Here is a 25,472-nt window from a genome sequence, read left to right as displayed (position 1 = left end):
TAGCCAAAAGTTAGGAACCACGAAAGTAGAACTCAATTTTTCTGGCATCATTTTTGAATGTGTAAAAATGACGCTTAACGTTCTGTGTCGATGTGAATTGGATGTAATAGTGTAATAAAGTAATCTAGGCTCATTATAATTTTTATTCAGAATTTTACATTGATAGCGTCTAATTTACTTAAATCAAACAAGTTCGCGATTGGGCTTCATATGGACAGGTGTGTACATATTAAATTAATATTATCTAAATAATGCTGCGCGTTGCTTCGTCTCAAAATATAAATTGCACAATTGTACAAATGCGATTTAATTACGCCTGCTTACACAATAATCTGCACAAATTGATCTTTATTCTTGTTTTTTTTGTGAAATGCAAAAATAAAGATAGGCAAAAGAAACAAAGCAATTTGTTAATTAAATGTATTAAATAATTAAATATTCAATTTAAACATTATAGTGCTTTCTCTGTGCATGCCACGTTATATTATTTTAATATATAATTTATCTTTCTCAACATGTATCTTGCAAACACATTACAATGATATTAGCATCTTCGATTTTTCTTTCTTATCATTATCATTATCTCGTGATTATCACTACTATAAACGGTTATATATAAATCTCTGTAATCTCTATATTCTTATTTATCGTTACATCTAGAAGATCGTGTCAATCGATCCTCTTCGTGACAAAATCTTGACAATAGTCTTTGTCGTTGTAAGCTACTTAGATGCCAGGAACATTATTAGTCTGCAACCGAAAAATCGCATTGCATTGTACATACAAGTCTTAAAACTTACTGTATCATATTGTAATAAACCATAATAGCTCTACTGTGTTTCAAGGGTCGAGCCTTTACCTAAAACTGATGGCTTTAGCTGCAAGGAGTCTATTGCATTCTGCCGTGTCCGGTAATGGTAATGTAAAATATGGACTTTCGTTCTCTTGCTCGGTGAACTCGAATCTGTGAATTCTTGGATGTACTTTCATATCGCCAAACGGGCCTTTCAAGATCAAGTAATAAACCGGTAGTGGATAAGTGGTTTTTGTCTTTAAGATCAGCTGCGAAACGAATATTTTCACGCTTAAATCGCACAATACATTATGTATATTATTATGTTAATGTAAATATACGTATATACGAGGGTCGTTTGATAAATCTTTATAAAATGTATGAAATAGTGGCTAATCAAACTGACATGACAGTTAACATCTATTATCCTTCATATATTTTCTAAGATTTTCTTATCAAACGACTCCCGTAATTTTTTCAAGTAATTTTTTCAACACATTCATTCTTGCTCTTTCACATACGATCACACACGCGAATCATACATTGTGTTATGTTATACTCCGCTAACTTGAAACGTAGGATCCGCTGCGTCGTTTAAAATTATAAAGACATGCAATGTTTCGTACTTGGTAAGTCATATCTCGCTCTGAGCTTTGGGTAGGATCACGTTGATTGCTATTGATCCTGGCCTTTACTACCCATTGATTGTTGAATGCACCAAATCGTGAAGTTTCATAAAATAACTTGTGAACGAATTCGTCAGTACGATATGGCTTCATCTGTAAATCTATAAACGATAAAATTTTACAGATAATTGACAGAGATCCATCCGAGTGTCGCCTGCAGTCGTAAGGGAAAGAGAAAGAAGATAAGACAGAAGAAATGAAGTTAAGAGATCGACATTGCATAACTTAATCAAGTCATATATGTGAATCGATCGTAATTCCCATTGCTGCTAGGATAAAAAACGGAAAGACCGAAGCATACATATTTCTAGAGCTACATAAAGTTACTTTGAGTGTAAATTACAATGCTTGGTACTTGATACAGACCGTTAAACGTGATTTTCTCGTAGGACAAAAGATCAAAGACATTGTCATAGAGCCTACGTTCTTCCAAAGTACGAGCATCGATCTCGCGCAGGGCCTCCATTACATCCGCGCCCGTACGATGAGGATGAACGCAATGAGCCTCGTGTTCCGGGATCTCGTGATTCGGACCTCGCCATGGACAACCGATTCTACTATATTTGCAATTAGATATCCTGTGCAAATAATTAGATGTTAATGTGAGCACGGCTTGCATGAAAATACGTCGAGTAACATAAAGAAAGCGCAACGATGTACGAGTTCATGTAAGGTTTTGGGAAAGCATTGGGAGCTGCATTTTTAATGGGATATACGTGTCTCTAATCTGTGGTATGTGTTAAGTTTAAAGGAATAGCGTCTTTTTCTGTGCATATAAATAATTGCCTTTTTTATTATTATGTATTTGTAGTCCACCTGTAACTATACCGTAAAGATCAGTAACGTTCTTACAAAGAGATATCAACAAAAAGTCTCGCTGTCTGTGTAACTCTATGGAATTTTGCCTCACCAATATTACCTTTCCTCACACATAGCCTCCTCATGGTGCTCTAAGGAATTTCGCGGAAACTCCTTTGCACAATATTGACATTCAGCAGGTAACTCAGACACAGCTTTCTCAACTGCCAGATTTCGAGATGCCGTGGTCTTGCTGATTTCAATTCTGCAGTTGGGACATGTTGCCATTTCATCCCGCAGCCTGGCATCTGCGAGGACATGAGTGAAGCAACCAGCACACATCAAGTGTCCATTAGCACACTGTGAACATCATTGCGGCATGTATTATTAACGTCCTCGTTATTACATTTTTTTATATAAAAAGGCTAGAAAAGTTTTACATGATATACAGATTTATTATTATATATAAAGCGAATGTACTATTTAGACTGTAATTATAAATCTCTTAACATGACTCTTTTCATTAAAAAAAAAAAAAAACGCAATTGGACATCTCATTAATTTGATATATATGTTATATACATCACAATACTAAGTCAATATCTCTTTCTTGTTACGCATAGCGTTCATTTGCAATCTTACACTACAGAGAAACCCCAGAACACAATCAACCCAAATAGAACAAAAAAATTAGTGCCATGTATATTACCATCATTTTGATGTTTAAACCTGAAACACAAAATCGTACGGATACTCATTAATCACAAATGCACTTATCGCGAAATTGCGTGTTTAAATCATCACGAATATTCTCTAAAGAATAATCCTTAACAGTGCCAATATATCGATGATAGAAAGGAAAAGACGAGGATGATGACACGTGGGACAAGTGAAAAGGGTGTTTTATGCGAAATAACTAACTAATAACCTTTAAGAATATTTATTTTGTTTCGCACTATACAGTTTGTACAAATCTTTCTTTCTTTCTTTTTGTTCGCTTTCTCTCCCTCACTCTCACTCTCTCACTGTTAACTATAACTGATAGGCATCAGTTTTCGCATTAATCTAACAATAGATCTTTATATTCTCTCGTTATGTGTGTTTTGAATATATTCCTCCCTCTTAATAATCTCTTATAATAAACACAGTGTTTCATAAAATCCAAATATCATTTTATTATATACTAAACAACTACAGAGATCTAAAATCTTAATTACTTCACTATTTATTTCACTATCTAACCGATTTAATAGGGACACTGATAAACACGAAGCTTCAAATCCCGCTATCCTGTGATCACAAACGAACATCATTCTTTATAAATGCAACGAGTTCTACATAAAAGAAGAGAAGGAAGCAATGAAGGATGCTTATAAAAAGTTTTCAACTGAAAAAAGAGTACAATGGATAATTATTATATCACATTAACTGAAAGCGTTTATGTGCGTATGTGTGTGCACAGAGGACTTCACATTGAGTTTTTATACATGTGTCTGTTTGACATCACGGATATCAAAATAGGTAATACAGCTTTCATATTATGTTACAATAGTTAAATCTATCGATTCTAAATTTCTTTACGCCAATCTGCGTAAATAATATTCTAAAAGGAAAGCATTGAAGACAAAATTAGTAGCACCGATGGATTTTGGGGAACCTACAAACAGTTCACCGACAAACACAAGTATTCTTGCTTTGTAATAAATGTTCTAAACAAATCTGAATATTTGCATGCATACATACAAGTTCAGAATGCTGCTTCACATTCTGTCTAAAGTACCTATTTAAGGGTTTCATTATATTATCTAATTCCAACAGTTGAAATTAGATAAGCACTGCATTGCTTGAGTATTTCGAAGCATTGTTATATTGAGTTAATACAAATAACTGCGAAAATAACTGATGCACATGTAGGCAATTCTGCATGTGAAGCTTTTTATATTGTGATACTAAACAAATATTCTTAAATAAATTATTAAATATCTAATCTCTCTCTTAAAACAAAGGCGTGTTATGGTGTTATATTTATAGTTGACGTATTAAATCGGTTCATGAATGAATTGCAAGTGAATTGTTTCCTATATATAAAGTTTGTTGCAAATCTCTTTATCGAAACATTAAAAAGAAACGATATGTCATCCTTTCATAGAAAGAAAAAAATATAAAGTTACCTACCTGCAGAACTTAACATGGCTTGTTTTGTCTCAATAGACAAATGTATTCAACCTGCATGTAAAGCTCAGTTTATTGAAACTGTATGGTGGTATCGCTACTGTAAGGACTTTGACATACTACATCTCAGAACATGGGGAAATCCAACTTGATCAGAGGATCCACATATTATATCACAATTAATACATTTGAATTATAAAAAAGAATAGAAAAAAAATATTCAACTATTCAACAAAGATCATTCGTTAACTTTATATCTAGATCATACGTTTCTCCAATGTACCGTAGCAAAAGGAAAAGGGAAAAGCAAATGAAAACGGAGAGAGAGAGAGAAAGAATTCTATCTTCTTAATAGATAGATAAAACGGAGGAAATAAAAATAGTCCGCTGCAAATAATAAAATAACAGTATGAAACTTTGCGTGTGCGATGCAGTATACACACTCTCCTGAACTGAAATCCTCAAGAGGAACACGTACATTCCCATGGAGAATAACCACGATGTTGACAGTTCCAACTATAACTATTTTCAAGAATCTGTTCAGGTATACGAGCATCAAATATGTGAGGAATACATTTTGGACGACACATCGAGAGAGAGAGATATCTCTAATGATGCCTCAGCTTCCTCGAGGGTCTCCCTAGCATCCATAACGAACGTAAACGTGTCTTCCACCGAGACATAAAACTCCCAAGTGGCATACCAACAGCACACCAATGTACCAACTACTGGAGCGCGTGTCTGACTACGTGGTAGCGTCGAAAAACCGAGCGACTTCCGTGGTTCGGTAAACGGATCGATTGACGTGGTCGTCGGGGGTGGGGCGCGCGCGGGGGAGGTCGCCTATTATCCTCGCGCGTGAGAGAACGCCGCGCCTCGTCGCGATTCCGAACACGGGATGCAACGCGTTACGCGACGCGCGGACGGGATCCCCGATTACGGGGACGACGTTAGCGGCACGCTCGTCGTTAGCGGGACGCTAACCCGGCTTGGCCCGGGGACTTACCTGATAGACGGCCGCACGAGGCAGATCGAGACAAACTGCGCAGCAAAGGATACCGCCCAGGCGGTGCTCCAGCTTCTGTTCAGTCTTGGTGATGTCGTCGGCGCGCGTCTTCCGCCGTTTCTTGTCGGGCTCGGGGTAGCTCTCCTCCTTGTCGTGGTCCTCGCGCATCGACGCCACGACGGCGGTTACGGTCGCCGTCGCGGCGGTCTGCTCCGAGACACCGCTCGACGATGCAGGCTCGTTGCTCGGGTCCGCCATGTTGCTTGTTTTGGAGTTTTCCCCTGAGCGAACGCGAGAAATGCGCAGATGTCAAAGAGACGCGCTGCCTCCACCGCTCGCTCTCTTTTTCTCTTTCTTCCTTTCTTTCTTTCTCTCTCTCTCTCTCCCTGACCTGACGTAATGTAGCACGCGCACTTGTCGCACCTCCACCACGCACACAGAGAGGCTCCGTTCGCTCCTTCTCTTCTGCTAGCCCTTTTTTTCTTTATCTTTATGCGAGGTTCGCGGCCAGAACTCTAGCGCACAGAGCCAGATATCGGCTCCGAGCTAACGATCTTTTTCAGGGCCCCAATGATCCTAGAAAGTGCAAGTAATTTTGTAACATAGGCACTCGACAACGGCTGAGAACTTACAATGCACGCAGAAAGTTTGGTTAGCTTGAACTGACAGAGCACAATTGAATACGTGAGAGACACGAGATAAAACTCTAACTCGAAACGCAATCTGCTGGTCTTCGTATAGGTTAGCCATTCGCTCGCACGTCACGTAATGTACAATTTTCGAAAGTAGACGGATATATTTTGAAAAACAAGGTTATCGCGCGCGGCTGCCCAGTTCCCAATGGTTGGCGACTTGTGCGTGAAGTTTATACCGAAGCACCCGACAAACAATGGATTCCTGAACGAAGCGTGCTCCGATATCGATTAATCGATCGAGCATATCATATATCTTTTTTCAGGCCACAGTTATAACAATAATATGCATACGCGACATATTTCAGACGCAAATCGTGACGTGCTTGTAACAGTATTACGCGAGCGAATCACAAAGACGAAAAAGAGAAAGCCAAAGGTAACGAGAATCGACGAAAAGTCGCTCCAGGCCAACCCGCGGTAATCGATCGATCGCGATAGAAACGAAGCGAGACTCGTTCTGTGCCCGGCGGCGCGCACATTGGCGGGGTCAGTGCTCCAGGACGCCATGCTGCTTTGTTTACGTCCGTGCGATTTAAAAGGCACGATTTAAACGTAAAGAGCCGTGCACGACCACTCGCAATTCGCGCTCTGCATTCGAGAACCGTGGAAAACGAAGTCTTAAAATTCGCCGAGGCGTAAATCAAGGTCTTCGCTCGTACAGATTACGTTCGCTCTGGAAGTTTAAGTAATCCTCTTACGAGAAACGAGCGAGGTAAGTGCACAAGCGACGTACGCGAGCTTCGCAACCCCATTCTCTCCCCTCCCTCCCTCCCTCCTCTCTTCCACTGGTCACGTGAATGCAGAAAGGAATACTGCGGCAAGAAATCAAACATGATTGAATCGCTCAGTATCGATAAGTTTGGTTAGATTGGTCAGAAAAAGTCCGGACGTGCATCGATCGAATTTTAATTAAAGCCGCGTCATGCATTCAGAGATAAAGGAGCGGGACGAGGAAAGATCGGATCGATCGATCGCTCGCTCGTAGTGTCGGAAGTGCGGCGCACTTCACGAGGTCAGTGATCGAGCGGCGACGCTGCTTTGTTTATGTCGATCGAGCGCGACGCCAGTGCGTCGTACATGTCCGCGATGTTGAATACCTTTGTTTATATGCATCGTTCAGCACCGTCGTTGAAATTTCTCTAGGAAATAATTTACAGGTATCAATGCGAATTGCGTCGCAGTGATAATTTATGCTAATCCATGACAAGGCACGCTCGTGACGCACTTCTGGTACGCCGCACTTTTTTTCCCAAGCAGCAATGGAAAAGTAAACGAAAGAACGCGAGCGGATTATCATGGATTTCCGACGCGATAAACATCGCGGTTATTTACCTTCCTTTATTCGCAGTTATCGCATCGAACGCGATTCGCAGGTAATTCTCGAGAAATGCGCAGTTTGTAGGCGACAAAATTAAGGCGTCAAACGCTCGCATTGTTTCAACTTATTTATTTTACCCAATATCTCTCGCATGGTGATCGAGACATGCAACTGAACAATTGATACATCGATCGTCGTTTTATGTAACGATTATTTTATACATTCTATATTTAACTCCGAATCCATCGATTCTATTCGTCTCTATCCGTAATTATTAATACCTCGAAAATATGGAACGTCGCACACGCGTGAAAATGTGTACGAACAACAATGTAACGATCTACACAATGCTCAGTCAAAACAAAACAATTCCGATCCATATTTAGCGTTAGTGCTCGGGCCAAAGTTAGAATACAGAATACAGAATTGGGTGATCTCGTTACTTACTAATGAGCACTGTCGTACCCGGCCACGGATATTTATGGACGCACAGCGCAGCTTTCCGAATTACGTAGCAGTTATGTGGACGCGCACATCTCACCACGTAAGCGAATCGTAGAAAATCTAGCCGAGACTGAATCATTCGCGTCGTCCGCACGCGAGGCGACCTTAACTATGGAGACGCACTGCATCTGTTGCACCAGATGCATCATATAGAATTACGAGGTCCGACCAATCGCGCGAGGCTCGGAGGCACGCGAGCGGGGCACGCCATGATCGAGGCGATAAGCTTCCCAACTGCGAGGCGTCGGAAAAGCCTGCACTTCTCGAGAAAAACGAATAAAAACGAAGCAGGAATTGAAACAAGTTCACGTTGCCGGAATGGTATTATACATCTATTGTGAGAAATATGAAATGCAAAAATATTGTCGAAATCATTTGGACTATTTCTAAACTGATGACGAAGCAAGAGAGAGATATGGAATTTTGAATATGAAAAGGCTTTAAATTTCTGTGAAATAATGTGCACGTAACATGTAGATATGTGTGTATAACAGTTTTTACGGGATTATATTTCAGAATTGAGCAAATGCAGAATTTTATTGAGTGAGCTTGAACATTTGATAATCCTGAGGATCGAAGAAATCTCATCACTTTCGCCACGCGTTTTTTTTTTCCTTTTTATTAACTCACTTCAGCATTGCTGCATATAATCGATTTATCGCGTACTCGCACGTAATTATCTTCCTAAGTTCACAAACGGATACTATAGCCAAAATTGTATTTCAAATAGATTGGTCTTTATTTGACGATGCCGCATTCACTCACACGACGTTCTAATCGTCTAGATTATTTCGTTAGAACGGTACCACATGTAAAATAATTACATGCGAATACTCACTAATTCTCATGTATATACGCTATCTCTACGATTACACAAGATATCGGTATCGGTATATTCAAAAACAACTCATTTGTTTACCAAAGAGCTACTGCAAAGTTTTGCAATGCGAAGAGCCTGTTATTTCCGTCTATCTTTTCCACAGACGTTACGTCCGATGTATATATAAAAATAATTATTCATTCTTTGTTAAGAAGAAATTCAGTCAAACTACTACAACACCACTTACAATGTAGATTATTTGCTGTGGACTAATAATTTAAATCGTTTACGTTCGACTATACACACGGTGCATGCGTTGTTAGATTGAAAACTTACAATATCAATGTGCATCTATCGATCTCGAAAAATCGAACGTGATTACCTATACAGTAACGGAATGTACAACTGTTTTCAACTTTATCACACTGTCTGTTATTTGTCAGTTAACATCGTTTTGCGTCTCTCTTCCTCTCCCTTTCTCTATACGTATTAATTGTGAATATACATTGTAAATCACCTATAGATATTTTCTCTGCAACCCGGAATTCTATTATTATGTATCGGAAAGCTCGGAGAAATTTATAGCAGCGTACTACGCTATAAAATGTAGAAGAGTAGAAAACTTTTCAACAAGTATACTGTCGTTAACTTCGAACACGAACATTTTCACTAGACGCTATACAACCGAAAATGTAGACGGCTGTGGATTTTGTACTTTCCGTAGTATTTCTGAAATACCTTTTTCGCTATGTTACGTTTAGTATCGCTTAGGAATTGACGTGTCCAAGTCGCCTTCCGAATCTAGGTCGAATACAGAATGTTCGTTCTACTAACAGTAACATTTATGCGCTGTAAGTTATTACTCGGCACAAATAGCTTCTTTCAGGCCACGCTTTCGCGGTCTCCAATCGATGGTTCTTAAAACGTTAATTGTTTTACACCTCAGCAGATTATTCTACCGGAGACGTGCGATCGACAAGTATTAGTCTCTCTTTCTATATATGTACATGAAATTATAATGCACTTAATTTATTAGTATTTACAAATACACAGCTTCTTCAGATTGTATACAAAACGGCTTTCATCTGCATGAAAGTTTCTGCTTGAGTGTGAACTTCCCCGAGTTCATTTATTCTTCGTTCACAGCGAAACGCTTCCGCCACATTCGGGAGTCACTTCGAACCTTTTTCTGAACGATATCATTTACATCTGCAAATAGTATAAAAATATGTCATTTATTTAGGAATTTATGACTGAAGACTTTATAGCCGAGATCTTGCGTATAGCTTTTTCGCACCTGTCGCACCGTGATCCATTTCTGTCGTCGTATCGCCGTTTGAGGATTCAGGTAGCTTGATTTTGTTGATCTGACTCTGCTGATTCTGCATCTCGGACACAGTCGCAAACATTATACTAGTGGAATTTTTCAATCCGTTGTACGATTGTTCCAATTGCTTCAACTTGCCAATTAGTTCTACGTCCGTTGCACGTATCTCATTCACCTGTGGTTGTCAATCAAGATTATGATTAATATTAATAATTATGATTAATAATAATATAAGATTATTATCGAGATTATGTATTATATAATCGAGAATATATTCTCAGTAAAGTCTCGTATTTGATGGATTTAACGGATACGCACCTTTTCGTTTAATTGCTGAACCGATGCTAGAACAGAAGTTTGGTCAGACATCTTAACGCATTCCCCTTGTAAGGACATCACTGTCGTATTAATGGCTGCTGTTGCTTCTTGAAGCAAAACTAACTTTTTCTGGAGATAGAATATAATATGTAAATCTAACGTGAACATTTTTATTATTACACATTTATACATTAAATTTATATCATACTTACGCGATCCTTGTCTTGATCATCGGCAACCCATTGCAACTTGCTGGACAGAGTCTCGTTAATATGCGTCAAATTGTTCATTAAGTGCAATATCGTGGAATTTAGTTTGTCAGTCTTGAGTTGTGTTTCATCAGTGCTCAGAAGCGGAGGCTTCTGAGTAATGTTCGATAATTCTAACATAGTATGCTGCAAACAAACCGTGACATTCATACATTAATTTAATAAATTAATCACAGGTATTTTATAGCTATATTTGAGATTAGCAATATACATTGTGTGTTACCTTAATACTGCTGATATTTTGTTGCATAACGGTCTGCGCATCTTGAACCCTCATATTCGTTTCCTTTAGAGTATCTACAGTGGCTCCTAGGTCTCTTATTTGACTGCCAAATGTCGCGACGCTAGTTGACAGTTCATCTAAGCGTTTCGGTAAATTGGCCATCTTGGGCGCGGCTTGGAAGTATTCCTGTACTTTATGCAAATCCTGTTGAATGTGTGCCAGCTGCAAAAGTATTGATTCGTATTGAAGGCTATCATTTCCCATGCCGATATCACAATCGAGTTATCGATATTACTTTCATGCGATTTTACCTGTACTGTAAAATTACTTATTTGCTGTTTGAGATCAGATAATCTTGAGAAAATAATGGTTTGGTTATTCTGCAGATCTCGTGACAACGAGTGGCATTTCTGTAGAGCATCTGGGACACCTTCGCTACCCGCTATCACTGTAATGTACAAGAGATTATGCATGCAGAATTCTAATACTACCAAAAAGAGTGCAAAGTTATATAATGTGTAACTGTAAAAATTTCAAATTATGAAAGGTTCTAATTATTCGTAAAATTCACTTTTACACGTATAAAAATGTGTGCTAATAATGTTTGAGCCTGTACTGATAATGTTTAGTTTATTTTTCCGTATTGTTTTAATTTGGTACAATTAGCTCTTTTGTCCACAGCTGTCATGCTGCTTAATTAATTTGAATATTTCACCAATGTCCGAGAATATTAGACCAGTACCTTGGTCTAACTCGGTTCGTAGAGCAGTAAGCTGTTGACGAACGTCGATAAATAGCCATATTAAACTGGCTGTAGCTAATACGGAGGCACACGCCAAAAAAGCATTGCAAGCCTTGAGAAAGCCGGGACAAGCGCGGTCCCTTCTGCCCCTGCATTTACGACTGTTTCTAGTCGAAACATTCCAATATTCCGAACGATCGTCACTGCTGTCTGTTAACAATTCCTGAAAAAGAAGACCGAAACAACGGATGTAGATCTTCGACTAATCAATATACAAGTAATTTTTATTGACACAATTGGACGGAAAAAGATAATTTTACTTCTACATGATACCGATATCAATTTGGATACCTTCAGATACCTTATTCAGATACCTTAATTCTTCGCTTTGCTCTCCGTAAAATTAATTATTTTATTTATCAAATTATCTTTTTCGTCGTTTGCAAACATAAAAACTGTCATAATCTTGATGGCTTTTGTTTGAAAGAATTAGCTTCGAGTAATTTGATGATTAATAATTGTGATCAATTACCTGCGAACTGCGTTTTCCGGAGCTCCGACGAGAGATAGCATGAGCCGGTGCCAGGGCATCTAGCTCCTTCCGCTTCTTCATTTTCTTCGTCGGCTGACGAAGCGGCACTGTCACCGTCACCGAGTCCATTTCAAGCAAAACCACGCCGCCAATCTTTTAGAATACTTCCGGCAGAGATTCCCGAGGGGTTTCTCTCCCAATCGTACACTTCACTTTCGGTGTTTCTCAGACACCGCACGATCGTTGTCAACTCCGAGAATCATTCCCCAATCATGCTCAATCATTTCCGAACGATCAGTGAATAATTGTTAACACTCGTGCTTACAAAGAGAACTGCATAGTTCCTTGTTACAAGGACGAACGACGTGGCTGCTCGAAAATTAATCGACTCGATAATTCTCGCATTAATCTACATTCTGGTGCCCGCGGGTCCAATGCACTTTGTTATTATACTTTCAGAATCTGTAGTCATCCGGTTGATGCACTCAATTAATTCGGTATCGAAGTTCTCGTTCCTCAGGCTTTAACGTAACTTGTACCTATGCACATTCACTAAATGATTACCGCTTCTACAAGTTATTGTACTCTACGGCGTATCGTTCGCGACTAAATTGAGTACTATCGCAATCGAGCTCCGTAATACGAAATTCCTGATAAGATGATAATCCACGTCAAAGTGGAAGTCTTTTATGTTGCAACAGTAGGTCAGAAACGATAAGCGCGAGCATCGTCAAAAAACAGTGGAGGCTCGAGGTGAAGCGTATTATATTACAAGCCAAGTGAAGTATATCAATAAGCGCTTTTTCAAGGTAGTGACTTCCTTTGATAACAGTACATGAATTAATGACGGCGAAATTGCTAGACAGAAATACCAGGGATACGAACAAATTTTGGATGTAACAAAGAAACATGTATAAACAAAAAACGTGCCAGTGTGTGAATTTCAAAATCGAGCGATTTAATTAATTTAATGTTGATCAATTTTCTCTAAGTTTATTGCAAGTGCTTCGCGACGTCCGATTTTCTATCTAATTTCTATGCCGATTAATTTTGATGCGTTCAGATTTTTGCTATATCAATACTTAGCGGAGTGTTTTTGCTTCGTAGAATTCACTATGGTTAATGGAAGAGCCAAATTAAAATTCCCGATTAAAAGTAAAGGATTATCAGCGATCTGTTATCAACGGGAATTGCAACGCACGATGAACAATGCGAGATCGCGAACTGCAGCAGAAGACTCTTACGTCACATCTCGAAAAAACCAGGGAAGAACCGGTTCGAAATAGAGAGTAAAAGTCGACGCAATTTCGGTAAGAACAATTTCACGACCGTAAATGTGAAAGAACAAATGCAGCACCGCAATCGCACAATGTTTCTAATTGTCTTATAATGTAGCAGCAGATACACAGATCGTTTTCACGTGATCACATCACGTGGAGCCCGTGTCCACGGTGATCACGCCGAATTTGGGAACTCCGAATCACGAGGTCGAGCTGAGGAGCAATTACACACAGTACAATTCCTGCAGCAGTCGAGTTTCGCGTGTTGAACATCGTACCGAGGTGTTCCTCACTGAAGCCAGACTTCTTATCAATCGGCTGGTACCTGAGCAGCGGCAGCAGGTGAGCCGCGTTGCATCTACGCACACCGACACACAAGTCGCGTACGCGCGCGTTTGGAAAGCTAACACTGATTGCACGTGATACGTAACATACACGGTACATCCGCGACGAACGCCGGTGCCCATCTATTACGTCTCAAGTGAGAGAACGACCATGTCGAAAATTGGTCGACGACAAAGGCAACGACAAAAAGGCGGAGAGGCCAACTGATAAGAGCAATCGTGGTTGCCGAGGTGTTGATCTTCTTAAGGCTCCTCTTTATAATACATCCCGTAAAACTGTTTGATAAGCACGATAATAGATGCGAAGTGCACACTTTGTTTAATTGCCATGTTTAGGAATATAATCTGGTACAATAGAGGGTAGCTCAGAAAAAATTTGTTAGTCTTGCTTCGAGACAATTTAATGATCTATTTTGTTAAGAGAATCAACATTTGTTGCTCGTTCTATTACGAATATTGTTTATATTATTTTTTCTCTTTGTTGCACCGATTCGTTAAAGACTAAATCAGTTTTAGATAACACAATTATTTCAGTGAGAACGAATCGATGAATCGAACTGTACTTCATTATGGATATGTTTCTTTTATATACTGTCTTGTTTAAAATCTGCGATGATAATATGATCACATTTAAACCATTAACAATCCGATTCGAGTAATGTTACGTCCTTGAATCATATTGCTGTTACAACTGTAATATTAATAATTTATATTCGTACAAAATTTTAATGTTTACAGCCTTTAAATACCTGTCTGTTTCTCTTCTATTATGAAGCCCAAGAAATTAAAAGGGTGATGTTAATTCAATGTCGCCGCGACTCGATCGTCGGATGGAGAAACGTCACGACACAATTACCATCTGCGGCCCTGAACTCGATAAGATACTAATGCGAGAGAAAAAAAAGGTGATTTTGCCAGTCGTTATTTCACCGCAACAAACATACTAAATACGTCGTAAGTTTAAGTTTTTAATATACTTCCAAGTATAATTAGTATGCGCGCAAATATTATGATGAAGTACGTAAATACGAATATCTTGCATTTATGTAAGTTGAGATTGACATGCGCAATTTTGCCGCATAACGATAAGCAAGTCGACCCGATTATTCGATTAATATTAATATATAATTCAATTCTGCTTAACAGTTATATTCACGATGACTAAATTTTCTCTGTCACTTTCTACTTAAATCGCATGATTACGTTTGTTGTCGTCGTGTATATCTCACGAGCTCATGTATTTTTAAATCCCCTCGCGTGTCAGATATCATTTGAAAAATGCACATTTCACGACGACACACAATTATGACATAATGAAAGCAAGTAATGTTAATGATCTCTGTAATATTAATAATCACATTAATAATAACTTATTAATTTAATGACCATGACAATGACTAATTAGTTATCATTCTTGCATTGATAATCCATGCAACTTTCACCATGCGTAATACTGACTGACGTATTAGTCATTTATCATTTGACCCTGCGTTTATTATTTAACATGTGCGTAGCTTTACATTTGATTCTTGCGTATTCCGTTCATTAATATAATAATACAAAAATATATCAAATTGCTTTAAAAAAATATATTTTGTTGTGTATATATTTCAACTTTAGAATAATCTTTAGCTTTTAATTAAATTCTTTCTATATTTCTGTAGAAGGGGTCTTTTGGGTAATTTAGATAATCGGGTAGATTAATGCTAAACTCGTTAAACAGCTTGCATTAGCAGGATGAGGTGTATGCAATACTTATATTGAAGCCATACATCAAGTTCATCGTAAATTTTGTGCGGAGGAAAGTGCTGAAGCAGCGTCACGGAAGCAATATGTATCGACGATGTGTCAACTCCACGACTCTGCCGGTGTGTCTATACGCGCGTATGCTTAAATATTTATTGTATTTGCGTCAGACTGGAGTATAGTCGCATCCTGAAGCGGTAGCTCGCATGCGAACACGGCAGTGCATACCGATGACACAAACCTCATGGCACTCCACTGTACTTCCGTTATTAATCGGGAAAGCATCTCTTTTCGCGCGCGCAAAGCGTGATAATTGCGCGAGGAATAAAGAGAACAGTGCGAATTCTCTCGTATTCTAGTCGCGCAAAATGTGTTCAGCGGCCAAATGTGCGTCTAATAGTCTCGCGTTGGCATTGAACATGTGATTTTATTGAGCATTGCGCAAATAAAAAAGTCACACTCGAGGGATCGCGTTCATAGATGTGTACATAAATGCAAAGCTACGTGAATGTCGGAATGTGAAAAATATTATACAATGCCGGAAGCATATCATGTCATATTTTTGTGTCAGCTTTCTCATTACGAATGCAAAACCGATTTTATTCTCACTCAGATTCACTTATTTTACCGCTTTCATATTTATTTATATAGTTCTGCATTCACATTTGTTTAAACATTTTATCTCAATTCTACTTACGTTGAAGCATTATCCGTTACCTAGAAAATTGATATGCCGCGTTTTATTTTATGCGTATCGAAGTAATATCAATCGCAATGATCACTTTTTTCAGTTCACGTTCAAAACTACCCTCTCGGCATTCGTACCCCCCTTGCATTTGCGGCTCGCGCTCGATGACTGAACGCACGGCGAGAATACGACGTTTTGTGATCCGCGTGAGAAAAAGAAGAAGAGAACGGGCGAGCTCTCGTGCGTATGGAACTTGACCTACGAGAGGGATGAATTATAGAAGCGATTCTAATCGATTACCGCGCGACGGTAGACGGAAGCGGGTGGACGGTGCGAGAGCAATGGCAGCGTTTCACTTTTTTCGCGAGGATCGAGGGTAGACGTGTCCAGAATGTTCACACCGAGGATTTCGCATAAGCGAAACCAAGTTGACACAGCGTTGAAACCAAGTCGACAGCGTGACACACGAAGCCCCGACGAATTTTCTGATATTGTAAAACCGGCAGTGCGGCGACGCGCTACTCGCCAGCTGCGCCGACGTCTGATATCGACTGCTCGAGGGTTGGTAGGCGACTGAAGTCCGCTGGGGGGTTTCTCTGATAAGAACGTACGCACATAGGGAATTTCCAACAGCGGCGAGCAATGCCGCGCGGGTTTGATAAGGTACTGGTTGGAGTTGATTATTATTCTGTCGTTACAACCGTAACTATCAAATAATTCCCTTTTTAAAAGAGGTAATAGTAACCATAAATTTTGTTTGAAAGTGTACGGAATAAATCAATAGCGATTATTGTTAATAGCATAATTATAAATAATTTGCAAGAGTAGTATTGATTACGTGAAGAAAACAGTTATATAATAATCTCAAAAATAAAAATTAAATCTAAACCTTGCAAATAAAAAATTACGTTTCCCAATAATATTTAAAACACACAGATTATATCAGAATAAAATGGCAATTTAAATAATTTGCCATTTAAGAAGAAATACTATATTTGCTATACAAAGTATTGAATAACAGAATAAATGGTGGAATAACATGTAAGCATACATGTAATATTAAGAAATCTTTTAATTTATTTCTTAAAATATTTCTTTTCTCTTCCTTTTACTTTTGATTGACAATAGTTAATCGAAAGTAAAAGTTACTTGAAATTAAAGCGCAGTGTGCAAAGTTTCAGAAGAGGAAAGTTTAAAAGATAAAGAAATATGTATCACACATACACTCAGTATATAAGCTCTATGTATTGAGTACTTAATTAAAATAGTTTAGAACTTAATTAGAACCTTTCATACATCTTAATCTTAATATTTCAAAATCTCTTAATGGTAAAACCATTTACCTTTCTGGCAAGCTAAAGGAACAATTACCTGACTTTATGGATATGTCCATTTTCTTAATCTCGCCGTATAGTATAGCTGCTAGCCAAGATAAAGCGATTAGCCAAAATGTAATTAATACCGCTGCTAGCCACAAAGATATAACCCGCATATCAGACTTGTTGCATCCACAGGAACTGCTGCGTCTGGTCCTGGATAAGATCCTTGATCTGTGCCGTCTGTAATTTAAGAATATTACACATTACGAGAGATCAAGATCGTAACTCGCGTGAATGAGTCATCGAATTTCTAGATCATGAACAATCGTTTACCGTTTGACTTTCTTCTTTTTCTGTGGTGTCAGAATCAGATCTGCACTGTCAGAATTGCTCTCTGAGAGCAGATCGAGCAAATTGATGGTCTCCTTCGAATTCGGTTTCTCCATCTTCGCCAGAAAGGTGTTGCATGTCATGAATTTTCAAAACTGTCCGATGACCGTAACCGACGTAACGTCATAACCTCCACCATTTATTGTGCACCACACATACACGCACGAATGAGCGTTCCAATAATATTACCTTCTCTTATCGAACAGCTTCCTAAGGTTTCTTAAGCGAAGCTTCATATCCTGCACACTGACTTTTATATCTCGTATCAGAATAAAGCGAGATGTAACTTGGATCGCATTGTCATAACATAACCTACACGAAACTGCCAGCTCCTCTTAGTGCACTTTCTGTACTTTATTTTGATTCTTCCTTCTTTCTTGTAAAGCACGATTGTACACTTTATTCACGCTTTTATAATACAGAAAATGTAACGTAACGTATATTCTTTATTTAACTGGATTATATTAGAGATCTCTTGCACTTGAATTATAAATGCATGTGAATGAAAAAAAGGAAAAATAAAAACTGTAAGAACATACCGACAGTGCAGTTGAAAAAGTGGATTTATACGATACAGTTCACGAGATATCGATTCCTCGACATGTTTAAATAACATCGAGCGATGCCTGACAAGGATCGTGAGAAATTGTTTAACGCAGACTCTTTAATTTTCGGAATCCATATTTGTTAACGATTGCCTCTAGTCGCGGTTATGTATAAATTTCGATTGTTTAACTTACCTGGCGCAACTTTCTTCGCTGAAGGAATATCGAATAGGAAAAAGTAATCATGAATTTATTAATGGAAATATATTGGGTTATGTAATAAGTAACTTTTGATTTTCTAACAAATGGATCGAATAGGTCCAATTTAATAGCCAGAAGTTAAATCACTAAATTAGAATAATATAACATGTAATGACACAAACAATAAAAAAACTCAAATAAAATTGTTGCACTGCGCTTAGAGAAGCTTGGTTATGTGAAACCGACTTGATTTACTCCAAAAAATCTGAAAGTACTTGTCACACAATCCAATATGTAAAGAAAGTAATCTCTTTGTATTATATTTAAAAACGTGAAAAAGAATTATTTTATTTTGTCCTAGGTACGTTTTTATTGAAAAAAATTTGCGCTGTCATCTGGCCATTTGGTTGGCTGGATGTGACACAGCCGAATTTCAAACTACATCAGCTATGCCGACATCTTGCCTCCTAAACGTCCAGTTAAAAAAGGAAAAATTCTTATATTGGAAGTGTTTTAGATATCGAAAATGACCAAACTATCGCTTGTCGCAGACTGAACAAATTTTATTATACGTAACTTTCGTTCTCATCTGATGGTAAGAAATGTGGTAAGATCGCACCGCAATAAGACGAGTAAATTCATCTTGTCTCGCTTACACTCACACATGTATTTAGTACACTGCTAATAATTAGAAAATAATCAGGAATGTTTAAATGAGAAACATGACTGAGAAAATATACTTACGCTGCACTTCTGTCAGACGTAACCGTTGAAATGTTAACACATATTTCATTGCTAAAAAATATAATATTACTTATTTTCATTTAAAAGGAATTTGAGGAGGCTGCAATTGCCAGTATTTATAATTTGATTAATTAAAAATATCCAAGTGTTTTATGTGAAGATTTCAGTCATTTAATGATCTCGTCACTTCGCTGAATTCCAGAAAACGGATCAATAAAATCATCGAGGGATTTCCTGAGCGTTCCGGATAATATTCACGATTGATATTCCAATAATATTCCACGAAGGAGAGTTCAAAGCTGAACAGCGACGCGGAAGATGGAGAAGCTAATTCGACACTCAATTCCGAGAGAACTCCTGCACCTGTACGAGGCTGGAAGTCCGTCAAAGAACTGATAGCGTGGGTGCGTACCTTCAAAGATGTGGACGCAAGGACTTGCGTGTATACCATGTATACTAAACAGCCTCTAAGGGGGGGAATGGTCTTTTACCTTCCTACTCCATTGGTTGTGGAGTCGATGCGTTTCAGGCTGGTCTCTTTCCACTCTTTCCACGCCGTTCGTCATCGTGGATAATCAATTTCCGTTGTCAAAACGGACAAGTCTGAAATTGCTGCATTCTTGTGCATCCACTCTGAGGAGTCCCTAGAAGCCTTCACAATTTATAACACATTGCTCCCAGCATTAGTCACGCTGTTAACATCGATCTTTCTTTTCAAAGATTAAAAAAAGATTAAAAGATAAATGGCCGTAACAAACAGTACTCGTAACTAATCGTCTAACGGTTGGATTATATTAAGAAATAATCTTTTTATTAACTTTTATTTCTTTTATTTATTATTTTACAAATTTTATTTTGTAATAATTTTTTTATAACTTTTATCGATCTCGAGATACTTTGCGCGGACTAAAATGAAAAAAAAGGCCAAAAGTTTGCGACATATATACGTGAGAATAATTCTTTTTCTCCAACAGTTTCAGCCGGAAGTGAATTCGAGAAGCGTTTTTTTGGCGGACCCGATCGGAATGAAAATTCCATCCATACGCGCGTATACGTACACATGTATGCGTGCCATGCACGTCCGCAGGATCCTAATGCTCTTCGTGACTTCCGGTATTGGGCGAACCTGCGCGCCACTACTGGAGATTATGTGTGGCCATCGGTGACCGGATATGGTGAAGAACCGGCTGACCAAATCGCTCTCGCGGCGGACGTCTCTTCATGCCGATCACGCGTAACCCGTGTACCAAATACCGAGCATCGACCGATGACATCATACCCATTGTGTACATAGACAAGCGCTCGCGTTCGCGCTTATTTTCCGCGCATCTTCGCGTTCACAGTGGAATCATTATCATTCCACCATGATGGCATCATAAACTAGGTGGATGTTGAAACCGGTATGGTTTTGGGTGACATCGTATGGCGTTGTTTTTTAAATAATATTTCTCTGCGCGCTTATATTTGTAAAAAAAATACCGATAATTGCCGTATCAATTTTGGTTTTGCACATATTTTCTGGTTTCCGGAAATTCAAATTATTTTAACTGATATTTATACTGTATTCTTAAATTTGTCAGAGGATTTACGTTGATTCAAATGCAATAATTTAAAAAAATGTTTTTAAATATATTAAATTTATTTTTAAATAATTGTTTTATATTTTACGAAATGATAATAGTTCGTTTAAAGGATGTACTAATCTTACAAGCAGTAATCATTGGTAAAACTCTATAGCCTCGATTCTCGTTTTTCATAAAGAAAAAAATCATCAGGAATACTTAATTTGTTGAAATCTCATCTCAAATCTCTTTTAAATTATCGCGCAGTTTATATGCGGCGATTGCCACATAGAAACGAATGCTTTTCAATTCATAGGGAATAAAATACTTTAATATTCAGTTTTGCGGATACCTCCGACCAGAAGTTTCAGCGAAAGTACCCATGACGTTATCGAACAGCTGTATAAACCTGGCATCCTGGTGTTGCACAAGGTTTAGTGCTCCCATGCGCGCTATAACCATATAATGCATACCGTAACTCTAATCGCGCGTATGCTAAGAAGACACGTTCTATCTAATGAGCTTGGATAAAAGTATGCTCGTATTTTTTACCCATATCTTGGTTGCAAGCAGCAAAGATTAGAGTTTGGAATAACACTAAGTAAGTCGCGCAGTCAATCATCACAGTAATTGTTCATAAAAACCCCTTATGCTAGAACAAGCTTCATAGATTTATCAATTCTGAATAGAACACAACATTTTTATATGAATTATTTTTGTCAGGAAGCTTGAAACTCATAGATCTTAATCAGCAATATTTATTTCTGTTACTTAATGTTATTTTTAGCCACTCACCTCATGGAATTTGCTTCATCAGACTAGGGCTACCTCCAAGAGCATCATCTTCGGGAAAGATGCTTCCCAGCTTTCAGGTCAGCACATTTTATCTCAATTTATCTCAAAAAAATGTCATTTAAAACTGAGCGTTTCAAATAATTTTCTTATTTCAGTTTTACTAAGCGATTATCGCAGGTACGTCGAGAAATGCTCACAGTGTTCCGTTGCGGAGAAAGTCATCGCTGGTAACAATGATGAGGGCTGCCGCTGCCACTGTCGCTATCGCCGCCGCCACCGCCACCGCCACCGCCGTCGCCGTTAACGCCGTTGTTGTTGGCACCGTATTCAACGACACGAGAAGGAAAGAAAGCAAAAAAGCGCCACTGGAGGAACAATTAATTCGTACGCGAAACACGTACGCGCGGCCACGCACACGGAGACGCACACACGTACCCGCGACTTCGATGGAACGCACCTACGCGTGCACCTTCCATCCGGTTCGGAATATTCGGCTACCAGCGATATGCGACTATATTCTCTGCGAAGCGCCGGATATAAATATGCGCCGGCATTTCTCAGCCGCGAGTTTAATCGAAAAAGTTTCGGCGATAGGTTTTCACGAATTTAGTCGGCCAGTGAATTGTCGCGAATGGAATAAATGAGAAGGCGATGCGCGTGGATTATTTAACACATTTTTAGTTTTTAAAAGGTAGGGGTTTTGCATGTGTATTTTGTACCTATCGCATATACCGTTAAATATGTTTATCTTTCTCGTGGACGTTGAAATTGAACAAGGAATAACAGAAGGATTAAATAGAAATGAGCGATGTATACATTATTTTCATTGCAAATAATACAAACATTATAAAACGAAGACGGGAGAAATGTGACTGATACATAAAAATCAGATCTTGCAGAATCGTCACCGTGGCTTTTATGCGTATCCTTAATTTCGAATATAGTATTTGCATACTCGATCTTGTAACACGCTAGGATTAATGATATACAACTGTTATTAATGAAAAAATATTTTTCACGGTTATTTCCGTAATTGTCATTCCCACAGCGAGACAATGAGCAACATTGACGAGCAAAGAAGAACGCAATACTCGTGTAACAGAGCAGAAGTCTCGGCAGAAGTAGGCCGTGCAAATGAGGCATACTGTGTGGAACACCTTTACTAAACCGAAGCGACCAGTGCACACATGCTAATTGCAGAACAAGCGGCTACAGTTTTGTGGGACGCCAACGCGTCGCAAGACTTCACATCGGTGAGGAATCGGCAAGTGGAGGGAATTTCGTGACAACGAACGAAATCGGAAGTGAGAGTACCGGCAAGATGCAAGCGGCGGATCCTCGCGGAAGCGTCGATTTTCCCCGAGATCTGCGCCTCCGATGGAAAGATTTGCCCCGACCGGCCGTTATTAGCACCCCAATAATTAAAGGAACGGTAATTAACTCATTCAGTTGAGGCTTGAATAGTAAACGGCGCACCTGCAATATACCGCGGTCAACAAGTTGTTTTACAGGTCGCTCATAATTGCGCAGTGTCTCAATTAGCGGATCGCCAATAGAAACCTGTGCTGGTTCGACCGCGACGCATTCTGAGCGCAATTGCGTTCACTTACCGTTTGAATGTAATTAGGTATAATTATATAGTTCTACTTTGCGCATGATCCGCATTATTGACCAATTAATACTACTAATGTTAAATCCGATTTAAGCGAGAAATGACTCGAAAATGAATATCGGTGTGCCATGTAACTCGTCTACGAAGAAGATGCTCCTTGTTCGTCCCTGACGTGCAACACGTTGAATCGAATATGATTTGATTTTACTCTGAACATAACAAGCAGCTTTGCGAAGCATTTATGCAATTGATTTGTCAGTCGTTAAAATATTCTGAAGCAAATCACTTTATAGCTTCGATGATTATCGAAGAGATCACGTTCGTGATGTTCACACTGATAATACGATCACCGATTAGTTTTAATTAGCGATACCTTATTATTCTCCGATCACATGTACACACAATTAAAAATGAACGGTCGTACTGCAAATCTAATTGACACCTAGTGTTTAATTCAGGCACATTGAACGCACATCGGACACGATCGAACACGATAAGTCGATGAGTGTGCAAACTGCGAGGAACATACAAGTGCTTATGTAACATTTATATCGTTTCGTTGGAACCTTTGCCTCACGACAGCTTGTCGCCTCTGCAAAGATCTCGAACTCATTGTCAAGTGTGAGAAATGAAAATCGTCTCCTCCAAGTTCTTAGTTCAAGTTACTTTTTATTACAATAGTTACAATAAAATTACGTGTTTGAATTAAATACAACTCGATTTTTAAGGACTGAAAGAGACTTCTCTCGTACACTAAAACGCATTTCTTTTCAAGCATTTTGCGCATTTTGTTACGTCGCTATGTTGGAAGCGAGTGGAATAAAGATTCAATTTCGCGCGATGAATGTCAATGTCGCGAAAGAATGTCACTTTTTTTTAATTCACGTGAGAGAAAAAGACATCCTGTCTCTATACTAAAAGAGCTTTCCTTTATCGCGGCGATACCACGGCCCGAGTCCGTGCGCCTTATCGCAATCGGGCATACATAATCAAACGTCGTGTGATAACGTAATAACACTGTCCGCATGTTTATAAATCGGCACAAAGGCCTGATACTCTTGAGTCTGACTTGACCGATACGAAGAATGCATTGAATGCTGATTGAACTTGGTCTGAGAAAACAGTGGATAAAAATGGATTTTGCGGAAGCTACAGTTAGCGTTAAATGACAAAGTTGCGAGTACTTCAGTCAAAAATCGAGTGAAAAAAATATGTCACTTACCCAAATTTGAAGCGTCTTTTCTCAAGTTTATTACCGTCACGACACCACTATTTAATTATACAAAAATTTCCAAGTTATAATTTTGTTTCAGCTCTTCTATTTCATATAATTGTTTTCCACAACACAAAACACAATTTATCATTTCCACATCTCTTTATGATATAGAAAGTCATTTCACATTCACTCATTGTCAGATAATATCGCAATACGTGAAATTATAATCGTACCTCGGGTATGGTGCAGTGATCAGTGCGACGACACGACGACCGCGGATCGTTTTAACCAGGAAATCATTCTCGCGTTACAGGATGCCCGGTGTGTCAATATTGACACATTTCTTACGAAACACGCAAAAGAGAACCGGGCTTTCGCTGGTTCGCTGGTTCACGTGGTCTCTGGTCACCATAAATGCTATGGGAAATATCGAAAAGAATACTCCGTGCAGTAGAGACTTCCAGAGAATATTCTGTTATGAGTTTTACATAAAGCACATTCAAAATGTTATACTTGACAATTATATCAATATGTAAAATAATGCAGTGTGCTATAAGAAGAAATGTTTTGAAAGAATGATTATATATTAAATATAATATTATAATTATAAATATTATATGTTCGAGTATGTTATTTAACATCATTAAATAATCATAATCAATTTGATTTAAACGACTCAAAAAGTATAATAAGTATACTTTAAAACGCCTGGCAAAATTCCTTGAGTTATTATTATACTGTCTGTAAGATTTACATTGCGCGAATGATTGTGGAACTTACATGCATCATCGTAACAATTTGTAACACATTGTAACAATCGTAGAGGA

At 38.6% G+C, this 25,472-nt stretch overlaps 2 protein-coding genes and 1 long non-coding RNA gene across 8 annotated transcripts; 1 reads left to right on the top strand and 2 right to left on the bottom strand.

Annotated features, from left to right (window-relative positions):
- Nucleotides 1-125: 125 nt before the first annotated feature.
- Nucleotides 126-6,336, bottom strand: LOC105281254 (cysteine and histidine-rich protein 1 homolog). Its single transcript, XM_020032235.2, has 7 exons — nt 6,088-6,336; nt 5,456-6,031; nt 2,399-2,637; nt 1,846-2,057; nt 1,420-1,580; nt 860-1,062; nt 126-750 (listed from the first exon to the last, which is right to left on the bottom strand). The coding sequence occupies exons 2-7, from the start codon at nt 5,711-5,713 to the stop codon at nt 723-725; spliced, it is 1,101 nt and encodes a 366-aa protein (XP_019887794.1). The 5' UTR covers nt 5,714-6,031; nt 6,088-6,336; the 3' UTR covers nt 126-722.
- A 1,246-nt stretch (nt 6,337-7,582) lies between these two features.
- On the bottom strand, nt 7,583-18,444 carry LOC105281043. Of its 6 annotated transcripts, none has more exons than XM_026969686.1 (9): nt 18,160-18,444; nt 17,914-18,026; nt 17,633-17,820; nt 11,241-11,377; nt 10,930-11,151; nt 10,650-10,832; nt 10,438-10,566; nt 10,090-10,294; nt 9,860-10,001 (listed from the first exon to the last, which is right to left on the bottom strand). In XM_026969686.1, the coding sequence occupies exons 2-9, from the start codon at nt 18,024-18,026 to the stop codon at nt 9,922-9,924; spliced, it is 1,257 nt and encodes a 418-aa protein (XP_026825487.1). In that variant the 5' UTR covers nt 18,160-18,444; the 3' UTR covers nt 9,860-9,921. The 6 variants fall into 6 exon arrangements, with proteins under 6 accessions (XP_026825485.1, XP_026825487.1, XP_026825483.1 ...); XM_026969682.1 differs by lacking the exons at nt 17,633-17,820; nt 17,914-18,026; nt 18,160-18,444 and adding exons at nt 11,672-11,894; nt 12,204-12,742; nt 16,562-16,694; XM_026969681.1 differs by lacking the exons at nt 17,633-17,820; nt 17,914-18,026; nt 18,160-18,444 and adding exons at nt 11,672-11,894; nt 12,204-12,742; nt 16,271-16,406.
- LOC105281042 lies at nt 13,723-25,254 on the top strand. The gene is made up of 9 exons (XR_894224.3): nt 13,723-13,825; nt 14,566-17,302; nt 18,439-18,753; nt 19,078-19,311; nt 19,663-19,864; nt 20,435-20,860; nt 21,363-21,623; nt 21,810-21,894; nt 21,973-25,254. It is a non-coding gene; the product is annotated as an uncharacterized LOC105281042 (long non-coding RNA).
- Nucleotides 25,255-25,472: the final 218 nt, after the last annotated feature.

The sequence above is a fragment of the Ooceraea biroi genome, chromosome 5 (assembly GCF_003672135.1).
Source record: "Ooceraea biroi isolate clonal line C1 chromosome 5, Obir_v5.4, whole genome shotgun sequence".
NCBI lineage: Eukaryota > Metazoa > Arthropoda > Insecta > Hymenoptera > Formicidae > Ooceraea > Ooceraea biroi.
Note: the sequence above shows the minus strand (reverse complement) of the source record. Positions and strands in the feature narration are given on the sequence as shown.

Coding starts and splice junctions, on each gene's coding strand:
- LOC105281043 (XM_026969682.1), bottom strand. CDS start 12,332: ATGGACTCGGTGACGGTGACAGTGCCGCTTCGTCAGCCGACGAAGAAA. Junction 10,295..10,437: donor TTCAGCAATTAAACGAAAAG/GTGCGTATCCGT, acceptor TGACAACCACAG/GTGAATGAGATACGTGCAAC. Junction 10,002..10,089: donor AATGGATCACGGTGCGACAG/GTGCGAAAAAGC, acceptor TACTATTTGCAG/ATGTAAATGATATCGTTCAG.
- LOC105281254 (XM_020032235.2), bottom strand. CDS start 5,713: ATGGCGGACCCGAGCAACGAGCCTGCATCGTCGAGCGGTGTCTCGGAG. Junction 2,638..5,455: donor CTCGTGCGGCCGTCTATCAG/GTAAGTCCCCGG, acceptor TGATGTTCACAG/TGTGCTAATGGACACTTGAT. Junction 2,058..2,398: donor GAGGCTATGTGTGAGGAAAG/GTAATATTGGTG, acceptor TTATTTGCACAG/GATATCTAATTGCAAATATA.